Source organism: Bactrocera latifrons, unplaced genomic scaffold (genome assembly GCF_001853355.1).
Source record: "Bactrocera latifrons isolate USDA-ARS-PBARC rearing strain unplaced genomic scaffold, ASM185335v1 scaffold_318, whole genome shotgun sequence".
Taxonomy (NCBI): Eukaryota; Metazoa; Arthropoda; class Insecta; order Diptera; family Tephritidae; genus Bactrocera; species Bactrocera latifrons.
The window spans coordinates 87147-102753 of NW_017536830.1; the positions used below are offsets into that span (position 1 = coordinate 87147).

Genomic DNA, 15607 nt, shown 5'->3' on the forward strand with positions numbered 1-15607 from the left:
GACTTGACGGGAGTAAGTAAATATTTGATGCGTGAAAAGTCGGAAGAGTGGTCCCACTACCAGAGGTAGTTTCCATAACCTCGTACGCTGATGATTGCACGATATTGACGTGAGGCAATGGAATCGACGACATGTGTTCAAAGGTAAACAGCTATCTTGGAGCATAATGAACTACTTTCCCCCGGCTGTGTAAGCTGAGGGGTGGTGTATAACGTTATGACGGCAATCAAAACCTCGAAATTTAGATTCCCGACAGTCAAAAAACCGACAAACCCAAGCACTAAAAAATTACAATACCGACAAATCAAGAAAAGGGGATACACTTAAAATATCGAAATTCAAAATGCCGACACATCAAAATACCGACAAAATTTAAATATGCAGCTAAATTAAAATAACGACAAATCAGAACACCGACATGGGAAAAATATTTTATTTTGAATGCCCTTATTTCTATCGAAGTACAGAAAGAGAATTCCACTGACTAAGGGTTATGATCCTGAGCGGGTTATGTTGTCCAGATGGAAGAGAACACTCCAGCTTTGAAGGTTTTCGATTCAGTACCCATCGGTGGAAGAAGAGTAGAGRCCAGGTGGAGAAGAACCTSGCTGCACTTGGTATCTCGAATTGGCTCCATATAGCGAAAGCAAGAAACGACTAGTCCGCCTTTGTTAACTTGGCTATAACCGCGTAAGCGATKTCTACGCCAATAAAGAAGAAAGAAGCACAATTCCGTATGTACGAAGCTTTTATAGTTATAGTTACATATTTCAAGTGACAAATTTATTCCATAAAAAACGTATTTACATTTACATAGTTTTATATAAGTATATATAGTATGTAATAATTCAGTATTACAAAAATTCAATTTGTAAATATATGGACATTTAAAATTAATTATACACGTAAGGTAAGTTATGCATATGGAAACTTAATTTTTTATGTTTTCTTCATTCAATAYTATTATAGGGTACATATTTCTCAACGATTATAACAACAACTCAAATGTTTTTTAAGTATATTCGGATTAGTGGCTAAACTCGGTTTGCCTAAAATAGTTTATATTTTTTTTTCAATTCTTGTTTCTTCCAAACGGGTAGCTCATCGAATTCCCAGAAAGACATGTTGAAAAGCGAGACGAAGTCATCATGTGTTAAATGAACCTAAAATAAAGGCAAAATATTATATTYTTGAGAGAAATGTATTCAGCAAGCTTTTTTATTTAAAAATTTTAAATATATTGAAGGATATTTCGCAAAATATATTGTTCTTAGCTTATAAGTTACTTCCCTCTACGTGATGAMGTAAATATAAAGACTAAATAAGGTTAATGAGCCTAACACTATTCCCAACTACATCCACAATACAAAATGCCGACAACCCTGTGTTTTTAGGCATTACACTCGACGGCCTGAGCTCATTTCCCTCCGCATACTCCACGGTAGAGCTGCAACAAAATCCACAACTTGTAAGACGGCAGCACTGAGGACAAGACCAATAAACGTTGTTGGCAACATACCCGGCAATCGGCTGGTCGGTCATAAACTAACTCAAGATCGCTGACAAGATCGAACAATTCACTAACTAGATTACGAACGTAACTAATTGCAGACATGCAGTGCCCGCCATTTACATGTATGGCGTACTTGGAGTTACCTACGTTGCCTCTTATATTTTGGGATTTGGCAACACTAGTGTTGCAAATTGGAATCTCACAATTTTATTGTATAGATTAATATTTTTGAGAGTATGCATACTCAGCATGCTCAGCGTACGAGTGCTATTTGYGTTGTTTACAGTAACTKAAAWTAWTCTTCTCGAGCAAAAAATGGAATTAAATMGCGAACATTTTCGGGCGMTCATTTTTTACACCTTTCGACGTGGATTAACTCGTCAAGAGTGTATAGATGAGCTTCATTAAATTTTCGCGATGAAGGTCTATCATGTTGTTCCGTAAAGTATTGATGCTGTGTGTAAACTGATTTTGCAAAATCGTCAAGTGACCTATCGTGAGAGAAAAATATGACAACGGTGCTTCAAAAAATGCCTATGATCCCACACAATTCATCGATCGCTCAAAAAAAAAAAAAGAGTCGTGTCGTTTATTGGAGAAATGTTGAAAAAAATATGCTTCGTGACAGGTGATGGATCGTGGATTTAGGCGTATGAGCCAGAGAGTAAACAGCAGGTAAYTGTATAGGTGTCCGTTCGTAAAAAATAAACTAAGAGGTCAACGATTTTCGACATCCRTAAACAAAAAATATTAAAGGCAACCTAYGTAAATTACCACTCACTGCAGACGAAGAGCTCGAGTTCCTCCGACAATTTAAGGTAACCATTCCACAACGCAATTAATCCCACTCAAACTGCTCTCAAAATGGACTAACCATGTTGAAACAGAATGTTTTCTATGCTTATTGTTTTATAACTTCGATGACAAGGTTGGTTTTCGATTTGAGCTTTACTCAGAGGGCATCAGGAGAAACATGAYTATTATTGGCATTCACGATCATCAACTTTGGTATACAGTTTAATAACTCTTACATATGTCCATATGTAAATAATCATTACATTACAAGAAACCGTTATTTCTTGCTATTAATATTTACCTCACGTTTAAGTGGATTCACCTCTGGCGGCAATAGATCGGTTTCCTGCTGTAACGTGACTATTGGATATTTATGATGGAGGTCGAAATCTTTCAGATGATTTTTCAACACAGATGGTATGATTCCATTGCCGTTTATACCATTCGTAATTGTATCATTGGTACTTGGCAAATTTCCTTGTTTCATAAAAGCCTGCCGCTTGAGTTCATAGCTCACATAGTTCTACAAAGAGTGCAATATTAAGTCGCCGTTAAAAACTTGCCAACCAAAGGTTAAATAAAAACTTTACTTACATTCCAAAGATTATGATCCCAATTCTCGAACAGACCTTTAAAAGTATTAGGTTCGTCATCTTGTCGAATTACAGCCACCGCTGTCGTGGGACGACGTGCTATGGGCACCGATTCAAGGTAGAGCTGAGCTATCTTCATATACTTGTCCTTCTCATATGTAGACGCCTGTCTSCCTAGCCAAATATACGAAACCAGACCTGTGTCAAGCACATATATCGACTCGGGTGAGAGATCACATTGTTCGTAGCCAATGACTTCTCTCATGAAGAATTTACCACGCTGCAACCAAGCCAAAAAGAGTTGTGGCTGCAGACGCAACTTTGTAACATTAATATTATTGTTGTTGTACACAAAAGAACCATTCAATGGCGATGTGCTACTACCGTTACTACTACCCGAACTAATGCTACCATTGATCAGCGGCTGTGACATATATGTGGTAAGTGAACGCCAAAATTCTTTCGGCTCCTTGCCTTCCACCACCAAGGAACATTCACCCAGGAGACTACCGATATTCTTAGCCATTTCACGTGCATCACCCGTTGAGCTCTGACCGCACCATACCCAAATGTGGCTTGTCTTCACCACATAACACTCTTTACCGCTCATCGTGTTCAAAGGGTATACTTCGGTAGCTTTTGCATTGTAACTAGTATCGCCGTAGACACGCAACACAAAATAGTCCCTATTCATTAACGMCAACTCGTTGCTAATATAGTTAATGTTGTTGCTGTGATGCGACAACGAGGTTCTCTCACTCTGTAGTATAATTAGCTTGCCATCGAAAATCTGCAGAAAATGCGGAGTCTCATCATACTCACACATTTGTACAAACATCGCTTTCTTATGGAGTTTCTCGAAAGTGCTCAAAGCGAAACGTTCACAGTTAGCGATGTCATCAGCATTGGCTTCTGAGCCATTCCATTGATAGATAATAGTGCTGACGCCCACATTTTGTGCATCAGCGAGACTTGCTGTCGGTAGCTGTATGATGAAAAATACCGTAATTCGAGTTCGAGTTGTGCGACTGCAGTTAAAACACTCACCATTACTGTATATTCAACGACATAACAATGATTTGTGATAAATATAACTGTCTTCGATTGTGATTTCTCCATAATTTGATCTTTGGTTACATGATAGATCTTCCTCTCACCGGTACCGTCATCAATCAGTTGTGTGTCTGCCGCCATCTTTGGACGTTGGCTAAGCGTAAGTGCATCGAAGCGYTTGAATATGGTCGAGACCGGTTTGATGGCCATTATTGACTCAGTAGCGTCTTGCTGCCAATTCGGAAATAGACGTATGAATTCTACTGGTTCATGGCCTTGCACCACACGTATAACGGGCGTTGAATAAGGGTACTTTTTCTGTATAAGTGAATAAATAAAGAAGTTTCATTACGTATAAGCATCTATTGAAGTTAAAATTAAATCTTGWCTTAATTTTTTATACACACCTTTTTAACAAAAGCTCGACCATTCCCCATGGCGCTTATTTTATCCTGATGTGGTGCCATATTTCCAACCCACAGCCAGATACCTTGCAAGCAACCATCCAACACATAAGCTGTGCTTGTGTCGCTCAGGTCTTCTTTGGTTGGTATGACCACATCAAGCTGATCCAAGTGTAAACGCGTACCCCTATAACCACATTTATATATTTTGATTTTGTTGTTCTGCTGTCTGTCTGGTGTTGCTGAAACTTGACTGACGACACGCTGACTTAGCGGCAGAAAGGAATTCCATTGATTTTTCAGTTTTTCCGGCAACGACTGCTCATAGCCATCGTCCACAACAACTACATTCGATGCATTCACGCCAAGTTTTGTAACCCAGTCAAGTGCGCTGCGCCGTTCGGCTGTACTGCTCGAACGACCGATCCAAACGAAAGTATTTGTTTCGGTTTTCAACAGCATAATGTAGTCGGAACCAAAGTAATCCCATGAGATACTGTCCATTTCTATGCAACGCAACCATTTACGACCATGCAGCTGATAAAGACGATTGCTGCTTTTAGTAGCAAGCAAGTTGCTCGAAAGGATGCTATAGYAATGCATATTAATAGTAAACTGTTTTTTCACAATACCAAAGAAAATGTACTTACGTGAAACCCTTCTTGAAATAGGACAAAAAACGTGCGCTCTCATTGCCCTGCGTCTCACGATATTCCGTGGCAACATTGTTGAAGTAGGAATCGAGCTCTTGTATTTTATGCGCGACATTAGAACGCTTCTGTTCGGAGACCTTCTCGCCCAGCCAGAAGTGTATGAAGCGTTCTAGGTAAGTTCCGGGCTTTGTTTCACGTGTCTACACAATTAATGGTAAAACATTTTAATGTCATAAGATTTACTTAAGCTGATTCCAAACGTCACTTACTATAGTTTCCTGATTAACGTAGATCCCTTTTGGAGCAGCAGCGTAAATAATATACGCGCAGTCGTCGATAAAATTCCCGTACTGTGCTTTTGGCTCGGCTTCCAGACGATCCTCTTCAATTTTCCAAATATGGAAGCAAATTGCATTTTTTGCAATTTTTCGAAAGGATGCATCCACCTTCAGGTCGGATATGGAATTCGAACAGACTTCCTGAAAAATTAGATAAATTCAATTTGTTGGGTAAAAGAAATATAGTAAGTAGAATATATCGTCAAAATAGGGCCATTCGTCCTCTTCATAAGTTCATTTGAACATTATTTCCTTATTTTCAAATTAAAATTTTGTTCAATATTATTAATTAAATAGACCAACTTTTAGGAAATATACGAGTAGTATATGGATGAATGTATCTTTGAGAAGGTATTTTACAGGGTGGATAAACCCTTAGTAAAATTTTTGATTTGTTAGTTATGGAGTCAATATCATATGCTAAAGATAATATTKTCTTCACTTTTTAGTGAGTACAAAAAATATAGCATTTTTTTTAAATAAATTCCGTCCAAATAACAGGAATTCAYTGAGTCCATAAAACGAATGTTTTTGAACTTAATTGAATACTATTGATAAAATTTGTTTCTTCTTTGAACCATTTGCCTTTGTTGTTACTGAAACTTCACTATTCTTTTTATTATAGTTATGAATTTTTTATTAATTGTTCTTAACTAAAATGTGAACCATAATTTTTTTAGCTTCATCCAAAGGTAGACATTTTCTATGTTAAATTCTACTATCAAACATTAATTATTAAATTAAGCCTATTGAGTGTACTCCTCACGACACCAACCAACCCAACTTGAAACCCAGCAATCATTATTGGATAATATTGGACCAAATAGACAACCTCCTGTACGCAAAGAAAAAATATAGCAGCCGTAGCTGAGAGTGCACACGAAGACTGTGAAAAGTCGTCTTGGCGCCGTTGGCACTGGTCRCATTTTACGTCGACATCTTAAGTTGAAAGCATATGAAATGCAGCTTGTGCAAGCACTGAGGCCGCTCGACCTTCCTAAGCGACATCGCTTTGCTTTAAGGGCTCTTGGAAAGCTCCAARAAGATCCGTCGTTTTCGAGCCAAAATATGTTCMACGATGAGGCCCATTTCTGGATCAATGGCAAATTGCCCCATTTGGAATGAAGAACAACCTGAAAGGATTCAAGAGCTACAATTTCATCCAAAAAATAACACAGTTTGCGACCTTTGGTTTCAACAGACACTACCACGATGTGTGACATCAATGAGAGAACACTTTGGTGAGCAGATAATATCACGTTTTGGGCCGGTTGATTGGCCGACAAGATCGTAGGATACCACACCTTTAGATATTAGATATTTTCGTGTGAGTCGTGTAGTCTAAGGTCTATGCGGAGTTATCGAAAATTGGACTCAACGGATGGACTATCTGAGGCGTAGCCACAGCCAACATTTGAAAGAGATAGTCTTCAAAAGAATAAATACCAGAGATTCATTCACTCAGTTTCTTATGCCGAAAAAATTGTGYGTTCTACCACAAATCAAAAATATTTGAAAAACTTTGCCACATTAATTCAAAACCAAGATTTGCCCATAATCTCGATTTTAACACAATTGTTTTATATGCACCGATTTAAGTTTTTGATTAGTTAGTTTTTACAAGTCTAGTTTGGATTTATTCGGATGCATCTTCTTTCATTACCTAAGATGTTATTTAACAAAAGTTTAAAGAAAAATTATATTCGAAATGTTCTTAGTGTGAACTAACGCACTGYAAATGAATCTCATCCTGACCGCCTGATAAAAACTAACTAAAGATATTCATTAGTATATAATTCATACATTTGTTGAGGTTCCAAATTTTACATAGTTAAACACTGCTTATACTCGTATGAAATACCTTATAGGAAAAAGCAGACTTAGGTCTTGATTTGGTTACTTTCAATAGGGTTTCTGAAGTTTTGGTTAGTTTATGTACTAATGGAATCTTAAGGTAAGTAAAGAGCATATGTGATAAATATAAAAACATTTGCTTTACGAACACGAGGTATGAAARTTTGAATTTATGGTAATATGTTCAGTAAAAGTTAAGGTCGGATATTTCATATTCGAAATGGAATTCGGTATATGTACAAGTTTTTGTAATGTTCCACACAACGTATGCATGGTTCAGAATGAATTCACATTTTTTTTGATGGATATATTTGAAGTTTGCAAGAATARAAATTATTTAATATATACAAGGTGTGTTCCAAAGTWAAAACAGAAMACATGTTCTTTCGGCAAAATCAATTTATTTTATTCAAAATAGTCTCCTTCTGCTTCAATTCAGCTTTTTGCACGGTCCAAAAGCATATACGAACGGTATGGCCGATGCAAGCTTTTTGAATGGCCTCTACGTCTGCATAACGCTTTCCYTTCATGGGCAAATGCAAGGAAGAAGTCACACATTGCCAAATCAGGTGAATACGGGGAGTGGTTAGTGGTCAAAATRTGATTTTKKTTCAAATAATCGTCCKTCGAATGTTGGATTCTGAGCAATTTTTGGTCGTCAGTCRATTTGTGCGGAACAAAGCRTGCACACACCTTTCGCAAGCCCGAATGTTCGGTCAAAATGCGATAAATCGATGTTTTGGAGATGTTCAATTCCATTTTCTTGAATTTCAATGATGATTTCGGGTGATTTTTGAGGAATTTACGCACATTTTCAAAGGAATTTACGGTGATCACGGATTTGGATTGGCCCACATGTTGATCACCATTTATGTCCTCACGACCACTTTGAAAACGTTGAAACCACACTTGTACATTGCTACGGGTTAGGCAATAATCGCCATACACTTTTTTCATCAATTAAAACGTTTCGGTAAAAGTGTTACGAATTTTAAAACAAAATTTAATCTTGGCTCATTGTTCGAAGCTCATTTTCGCAACGATAAGACAAACGTRCTGACACTTAAAACGCAATAACTTCACTTCCAATCTATGAAATGTCTTGAAATTCTCACAGGACAATGGACAAAGATGGCAGATTCTAACGCACCAGTCGACATATAGATGGCGCCACTAGGGGKCASTAGATTCAAAAAGTCCTGTTTACTTTGGAACGCAYCTKCTATTTTTTTCAAAGTCAAATGAATGACCTCTGAATTGATATCTTAGAAGGTTATCTAGCAAAACCATATTTTGAACGAAATATTACATTTTCTTAATTTTTATTTCCATGTATTTCGCACAAAGGCCCGAAGAATTTGGCTATATGAAAGGGTCTAAACACGACGACGCTGAAATTCAATCCACCTTTAATTGCACATAGTGCGCTYAAAGTTAGTCATGAAGTATCTAACMTYACTAAATATAGCATCAAATTACTTCATTATCAAACTGTTTTGGATGAATGTTCACAGTGGATTGGATCCCCGTTGATTTTTCTAGTTCTAACACTGGGCCTATGGACTTTGCGAGCGCTAAGCTTGATTGACGACTTGGCTCTGCGAGACAGCGARATCCTTTAAGCCTGGGATAGAACGGAGGTGATCTACTGAACTACTTGTCTTAAAAGTTCATCTATTCGCATTTCTCAATAGACTTTTATGATGTAAGGGTAAAAATCCAGTGGGACGCAAACCTTCCAATTGGATGGAAGAAGRTGGGGTGAAAACATCCTGGCACTATCCAGCAGAGACATAACCAAAGTTAACATTAACAAATTWGTAATTGGCTCAAAAGGCTTCCTAGATTTATGTTGGTCTTTGTGATCAATTTTGTGGGAGCCTTAGGTACCACAAAGGATCTGCTATAAGCTAGTTGAGATCCCTGTTACAATATAACTTTTAACCTAACGTAATCTTCTGAGTTGAGAGTCCTAAGCCGGAAAAAAACGCATCCGTTTCGTTTGCGAATAGATATATTCAACTGCTTGTTTGTATTTGTCTTACCAAGTATTTTTTGTATGAACTCATTTACTTTTATCTTTGGTCAGTATAAAAAATAGAAACCGGCGTACGTTCCAAAGTTAGACCACTCTACATTAACGACTGCGGCCATTGTTAAATTCACATGCCATAAATATGCCACAATCTTGTGTAAATAACTCAATAAAGAGGATATAATTGCATTGAAAAGTAGGAATACTAAACGCAGGGGTTAAAAACTGGATTTGTTTGTAAATAAACCGTTAACACTGGTTAACACTGACGAACTGACAGATATCGATCAACGGGAACAGCCAAGCGACAGGTGAGAGCAAATAGGAGAGCTGCTCACTGTTTGTAGTAAAAGTGCGAAAAGTATGAAGCCGAACCAGTTTGAATTTGCCCCGTTTTAATTGCAAACAATAACTAATAAAAACTAGCTGGTGAGTGAAGTTCGCTAAACTAACGGCCTACTACTCTCAATCTTGTGCGTGTATGACGGGTTAGTGCAGCAACAGCAATAATAATTACCATGTCTTTCGATGATATTTCCATTACTTGCATTGCGCTGAGCGATTGCTTTTGCCCGCTTTGCGAATAAGATTGTGCTGTTATTTGGTCGCTTATCATGACAGCCTTGACTTAATTCGTTCTGCCGATTGCTGCCACACAACGGCTTGTGGCAAGGTGGCACAATTCAGTTCAACTGTAGTGATTGTAAAACTTGTTACTCTTGTGTTTTTGTGGTGCTTTAGTGGAGAAATGTCCGAAGACGTTTCGCGCGACTAAGAGTGACCGGCAAAAGTTGCGAGTTGCGCGTGTGTTTTACGGCGCACGATTTAATCTTCTTTGCTTTTCGGTTTGGATTTAATTCGTTTTTATTCCGTTATTCCCGTGCACTACGTGTGAAAGTAAAAATCCTTTCAAATAACGGCGATGAACAGCTGAGCAATAATATTGTTTGCGGTAATACGCGATTAGCAGCAAATCGTTTTATAATTTGGCAATTATTTGTTTAGTTCAGTTTTTTGTAGGCAAATATTTTTTGCTGTGAGATGTTGTCACTGAAAATTTTGAAATTGTTCAGTGATTTCAAAATTGAAAACACAAAAACTTGAAAATTTTTGGGACACAAAAACTAACAGTATGCAGCTCGTTCGAAATTCAAAAAACTGTTATAGGTAATTATTCACTTTTGTTARTTGAATATTCAGTTAAGTGCACAAATAAAAATTATACACACTTTCGTTTTTCTTAATGAGCCACTGTCTTGACTGCGTTTTGAGTTTGGTAGAACACCTTTTTCAATTCTCACAATTATTATGGCGAATTTTCTCAAACGAAGAAAGCAAYCGTCAAGCGCGTTTCAGCTTCAAATGCAGACTGTCGTCCGCGAAGAGTTGCAGAGGTGTATATTACTAACCACTAAAGCCTACGCTAGCAACAAGTCTGCAATCGGCTGCCGCCGCTTCTACCAACTAGCTGCCTGAAAGCACCATAACACAACGCGAAACTGTTGGGGTCTATCACAGCCGCTGAATGAAAWAATCAGTTGACGGTGCGGAAAACTAAACGTAGTTGTACTACGTACATATGTAGTTGGGAGAAAGGCGGGAAAATGCGGTAGCAAGCAGCTGGAAAGTCGGCAAAACAACTACATATACATAATGCTCTCGGCTGCTTCGCATACACTCTTTAACCGTACATATGTACATATGCATACTCGTGAATCATAACTAGGAATTGTGGTACAGTGTCATATTAAGGGTCATAAACCTCTTTTGTTTCTTATTACTTCTGTTGCTGTTAAGTTTTAAAGTTTTAATGAAGTTTTAAGTTCAAAGTTCTCTCATGAGACTTTTAAACTTCTTCACTTAGCCTATTTTTACTTCCGTTTTGTCTTCGTTTATTTTGAGCACTTTAATTTTATCTGATAGGTCAATGAGTCACGCATAGATCAGATTAGGTCCTTTTTGATATCAGATATATTTCGCTCATCGTTCCATCGTTTGTGTAACTCGCCGATACCAATGCCTAAAGGGCCATAAATCTTCCGCAAAACTTTTCTCTCSAGCACTCCTAAGRCCGACTTCCGCACCATGYAGCAGAAATGGAATGATGWRAGACTTATAGAGTTTGGTTTTTGTTCGTCTAGAGAGGACGTAACTTTTCAATTGCCTACTCAGTYCAAAGTAGCACCAATTGGCAAGAATGATTCTGAGTTGGATTTCAAAGCTGATATTGTCGTTGGTGTTCACACTGGTTCTAAGTTATGTGCGAGCCAAGTCTCGAAAGCGATGACAGGAGATATTTCGTATTATCCTATTGAAGTAGCCTCACGACAGGAAAACCCCTTGTCTGAGACCTCGCTTGGTATCGAACGGTTCGGAGAGGTTCTTCCCGATCCTGATGGARCATATTAGCTTTGTGGCGATACCAATTTCAGAAATAGCGTTATAGAGGCAGTTCCTGTTCGATGAAGATATCGRATCACTAYMACATATATCTGCCATATAAACTGAACTGTTAAATGTTATTGTGTGGAAAACTTTTTTGCATTTAGGTAAATAATTTTACGAAATTTGGCTCGAATTATTATTTACGCACACGGCGCAATCTTTGAAGAAATTGTTCAGATCGGATCACTATAGCATATATGCAACTGCCATACAAGCTCATCAAAAATATCCAAATCTTGTATAGAAAACTTTTTTATTTGGCAATATATCCTTACGAAATTTGGCATAGATTATTTTCCAAAGCAATGTTATAATTTCCAATGAAATTGTTTAGATCGAACCACTATAGCATTAAACTGCCAACAAAGCGACCGATCAAAATTCAGTTTTTGTATGAAATCTCTTGTATTTGTGAAGGATATGTGTATAAGGGTATCGGTGCAGMCAGAAATGAAATAATTCACACCTCTGAATATGGTGCAATAATTAAGTTAAATATTAAAATCCTCTGTGATTGCTACTCTGCAGACTAGTGTCTGCCTTTTCCCCAGCAATTTTCTACACAAAGCTAAAACGTTGGTTGTGTTGTTGGCTCATTGGTTTATTGTTGGCTTAAATTGTTACGACTGGTCTATTTGTAGGCTGCTGCTTTTGCAATTCTTCTATTGACAAACGTTGTTGCTGCGATCTCTACAAACCGAACACATGTTTGTACACATGTTTGATACCTACAACACAAGCCGCTTATTGTTTGCTCTTCAAATGGTGAGCCATAAAAATTGCATGCCACAACTGTTGCACCAACAATGCAACGACATTCAATTTTTCAAGGCAAACCGTTCGTAGACATACAAACACGTACGAGTGTATTTAAAAAAAATCATGTATGTATGTATGTGTGTRTATACATAAGTGTGCTGTAATCAATCAAGCATTTCAAGTCACAAACGTTAGCCATTGACGGTCAACTGTTGCATAGCTGCCATTTGATCTTTAAGACTGTGGCTGTTGCGCCGCTTCTTTGTTCCCCCAAACGGTGAGTTGCATTTCTCATAATTATTGCTTATCTTCTTCTTCGCTTACTTTATGCCACTTCGTGAGGTTTGTGTCTTTCACTAYTTTGTGACATTCGGCTGTTCAAATAGCATTCACGTGTGTCTGCGCCTGAGCAAATAAGCTTTCCAGCGCGACATTTGTCTTTTTGAGTTAAAAAGAGCATGTTTTTTGCTTRCATTTATTGTATGTCGTGTATTTATGTGACTTTTTGTTCGTGATTTGTGTGATTTGTGCATTTAACACTTTTACCTTTAAAGCTATGCGCTTTTAGCATCATTTCCCCATCGCTTTTTGCTTATGATTTGTACTTGAGTTAAGTTTAACTTATCACCGCACATGTTTGTGCATGTCAAGACGCAAACGATTGTGTGTCTGTGTTCCAAAGTAACAAAAGCAACGAAGTAGTCGCATTCGTCTTACAATACAAATGCACTTGAACCATCCAAGACTGGGCGAGAGGCACAAATCAGCATATATCCAGCATAACACAAGAGACCGGCATAAGAAAAGTATATGCGCCCAAAGCAGTTGGTTTTCATTGATTTTAGGAAAATACTACAGTCCTTTTCATCCATTGCCGCATGTGTATTTTCATGATTTACCAACTCTCAATTTCGTTTTTTTTTGTTTTTTTTGTACCTTGCATGTTTTGCATTTACGTTGTTTTTTTGCGAAATTAAACAATTTTCGCGATGTCCCTCATTATCTTCGGGCGCTAACATGTGAAATTAATGGAACGCTTCGGCATTTGATCATATTTAGATATTGGTTTTCGTTTGCACACCGGCATTTCGGTGAAGGTTTGTGGGTGTTTTTTTTTTTTAACTTTTTTTTTTTAAATTTTGATGACTAGTAAAATTGTGTGAGTAACTGGTAACCGAGTGCGACGACAATATGCGCCAAAGTGCAGTTGAATTAGTACTTTGAGGAAATGTTTATATCGTGGAAATTTTATATTTTTGCTTCTGGTATTGCATAACAACTCGGTTAGGAGTCTGTGGCATTTCAAATGCACTGGCAATAATCATAGGTAATTTACATTGCTCATTGGTGTGCTGCCAACAAGCCATGTATGTCGCAAATGCAAATTCAATAATGAAATGTTTTACTTGCAGATTTACATAAARTATCACTTGTGTGCATAGTGGTATATGGGTTATGTAATGCAAGATGGAAATTTAGTGGCGTGGATCTGCGAAAGTACTTCTTCTTCTTTATTGGCGTGACGCTAATTGGAGATTCCAAGTGTAGCCAGGTCCTTCTCCACCTGGTCTTTCCARCSGCGTGGATGTCTTCCTYTTCCTCTGCTGCACCCGGCGGGTACTGCCTTAAGTATTTTCTCAGCTGGTGTGTTTTTGTCTTTTCGAACGACATGGCCTGGYCAGCGTAGCCGTGGTCTTTTAATTCGCTGAACTGTGTCAATGTCTTCGTATATCTCGTATGTGCAAAGGACCATAAATCTTTCGCAGAACCTTTTTCTCGTAAACTCGTAAAGTCGACTCATCAGWTGCTGTCATCGCCCATAACTGTGTTCCAAACAGTATCGCGGGAATAATGAGTGACTTATAAAGTTTGGTYTTTGATCGCGTAGAGAGGACGTCTTAATTGCCTACTAAGTCTGAAGTAGCCATCAAAAGGTAGGTCTCTCAACCGCGACTGTTGTTTCCTTCTTTGGGAGCGTTTTTTACGTGACGGATGTTAAATCCAGCGCACAACCCTGATGGTTCGCCTTCTGACCTTAGCTAAAACTTTAGCTTTAATCGGATATTCTTTGGAACAGAGGATACTTAGTTTAAGGGGCTATATCAGTTTAAAACATTTTAAAAAATAGCTTATATTTTCATAAATATCCTGTGAAATCGGAAAGGTCGTATCTTGAATAGTTTTTGGATGGCAGCGTTYTAAAGAGCGACCGCTCGGAGATGCAAACATAGAAATGAAATTTTAAACGCGTTTTTCTCGAAACGACATTTCAAAATTGTTGACATAATGACTAAACGAGAAATTTACCGATCGACTTCAAATTAAAACTGAGTATTTTTTAATACATTTGCCATACAATGACCTACTATCTTTTTGATTAGTTGAAAATTGTCAATTTGGCATTAAAAACGACCATTTTTTACCTAAAAAAAACGATTTTTTTTAATTACGCCATTTTGTTAATTTTCGATATTTTTCAAAGGTCATATTTTTCGTAGGTCATTGTATAGGAAATATCTTTAATTTTAACAGACTTTTAAAATTTTTTTGTTTCAGCTACTTATTTGGCCGGAATCATGCCAGCATAACTTCGTTATTTTTCAACACTTTTGTGAAAAAAAAATCTTAAAATATAGCTGAAAATATACTTTATTACGTTCAGAGAAGTTCGAAATGGTCAATCGCGTACTTTTTCTTAAAAAAAAAATCACGAAAATCGCCTAATTTTCATCCGTCACACTGGTATAGCCCTTTAAGGCCGGAGGCAGTCAGCTACTTAAGACATATATAAAAGAATCGTTTCTTGCTACTTGCAAGTGAATGGCACTCAGTGAAATTTCCTCAGTTCCGTGAACTTCTACACATGACTCCATTCCTCAAAAATAGATCAGCAATTTAACCTAACCTAACCTAACCTAATCTCAAAAATATTTACTAAATCTAAATAAATAATACATTCCGATATCATACTTTGTCTGAAATACATATGTACATATGTACATATGTCAGAAATAAGGGACAGTCTAGAGTACATTAAATAAACTGATTTCTCTATTAATCGGTTAATTCACCGGTTAATTACCCAAMAGCGGCACCAGAGATTGCTTCTTAAGAGCCCATCGGCAATTCTAATCGAAACTCTAGTGTACGTTCTTACGCAAGGCC

General features: G+C 37.5%; 1 protein-coding gene across 5 annotated transcripts in view; it reads right to left on the reverse strand.

Moving 5' to 3' along the window:
• Positions 1-977: 977 nt before the first annotated feature.
• LOC108970959 (villin-like protein quail) overlaps positions 978-15607 on the reverse strand; it is a 29748-nt gene continuing 15118 nt past the window's right edge. For 4 of the 5 annotated variants that reach the window (XM_018936703.1, XM_018936701.1, XM_018936700.1 and 1 more), the window contains exons 3-9: positions 5281-5490; positions 5009-5211; positions 4362-4947; positions 3949-4272; positions 2903-3886; positions 2610-2831; positions 978-1163 (exon numbers count right to left, since the gene is read on the reverse strand). In XM_018936703.1, the coding sequence (XP_018792248.1) occupies positions 1050-1163; positions 2610-2831; positions 2903-3886; positions 3949-4272; positions 4362-4947; positions 5009-5211; positions 5281-5490 (2643 nt within the window). In that variant the 3' untranslated portion in view covers positions 978-1049. Of the gene's footprint in view, positions 1164-2609; positions 2832-2902; positions 3887-3948; positions 4273-4361; positions 4948-5008; positions 5212-5280; positions 5491-9755; positions 10620-15607 lie in introns of those variants that run through there. The other variant, XM_018936699.1, reaches the window with a different exon arrangement.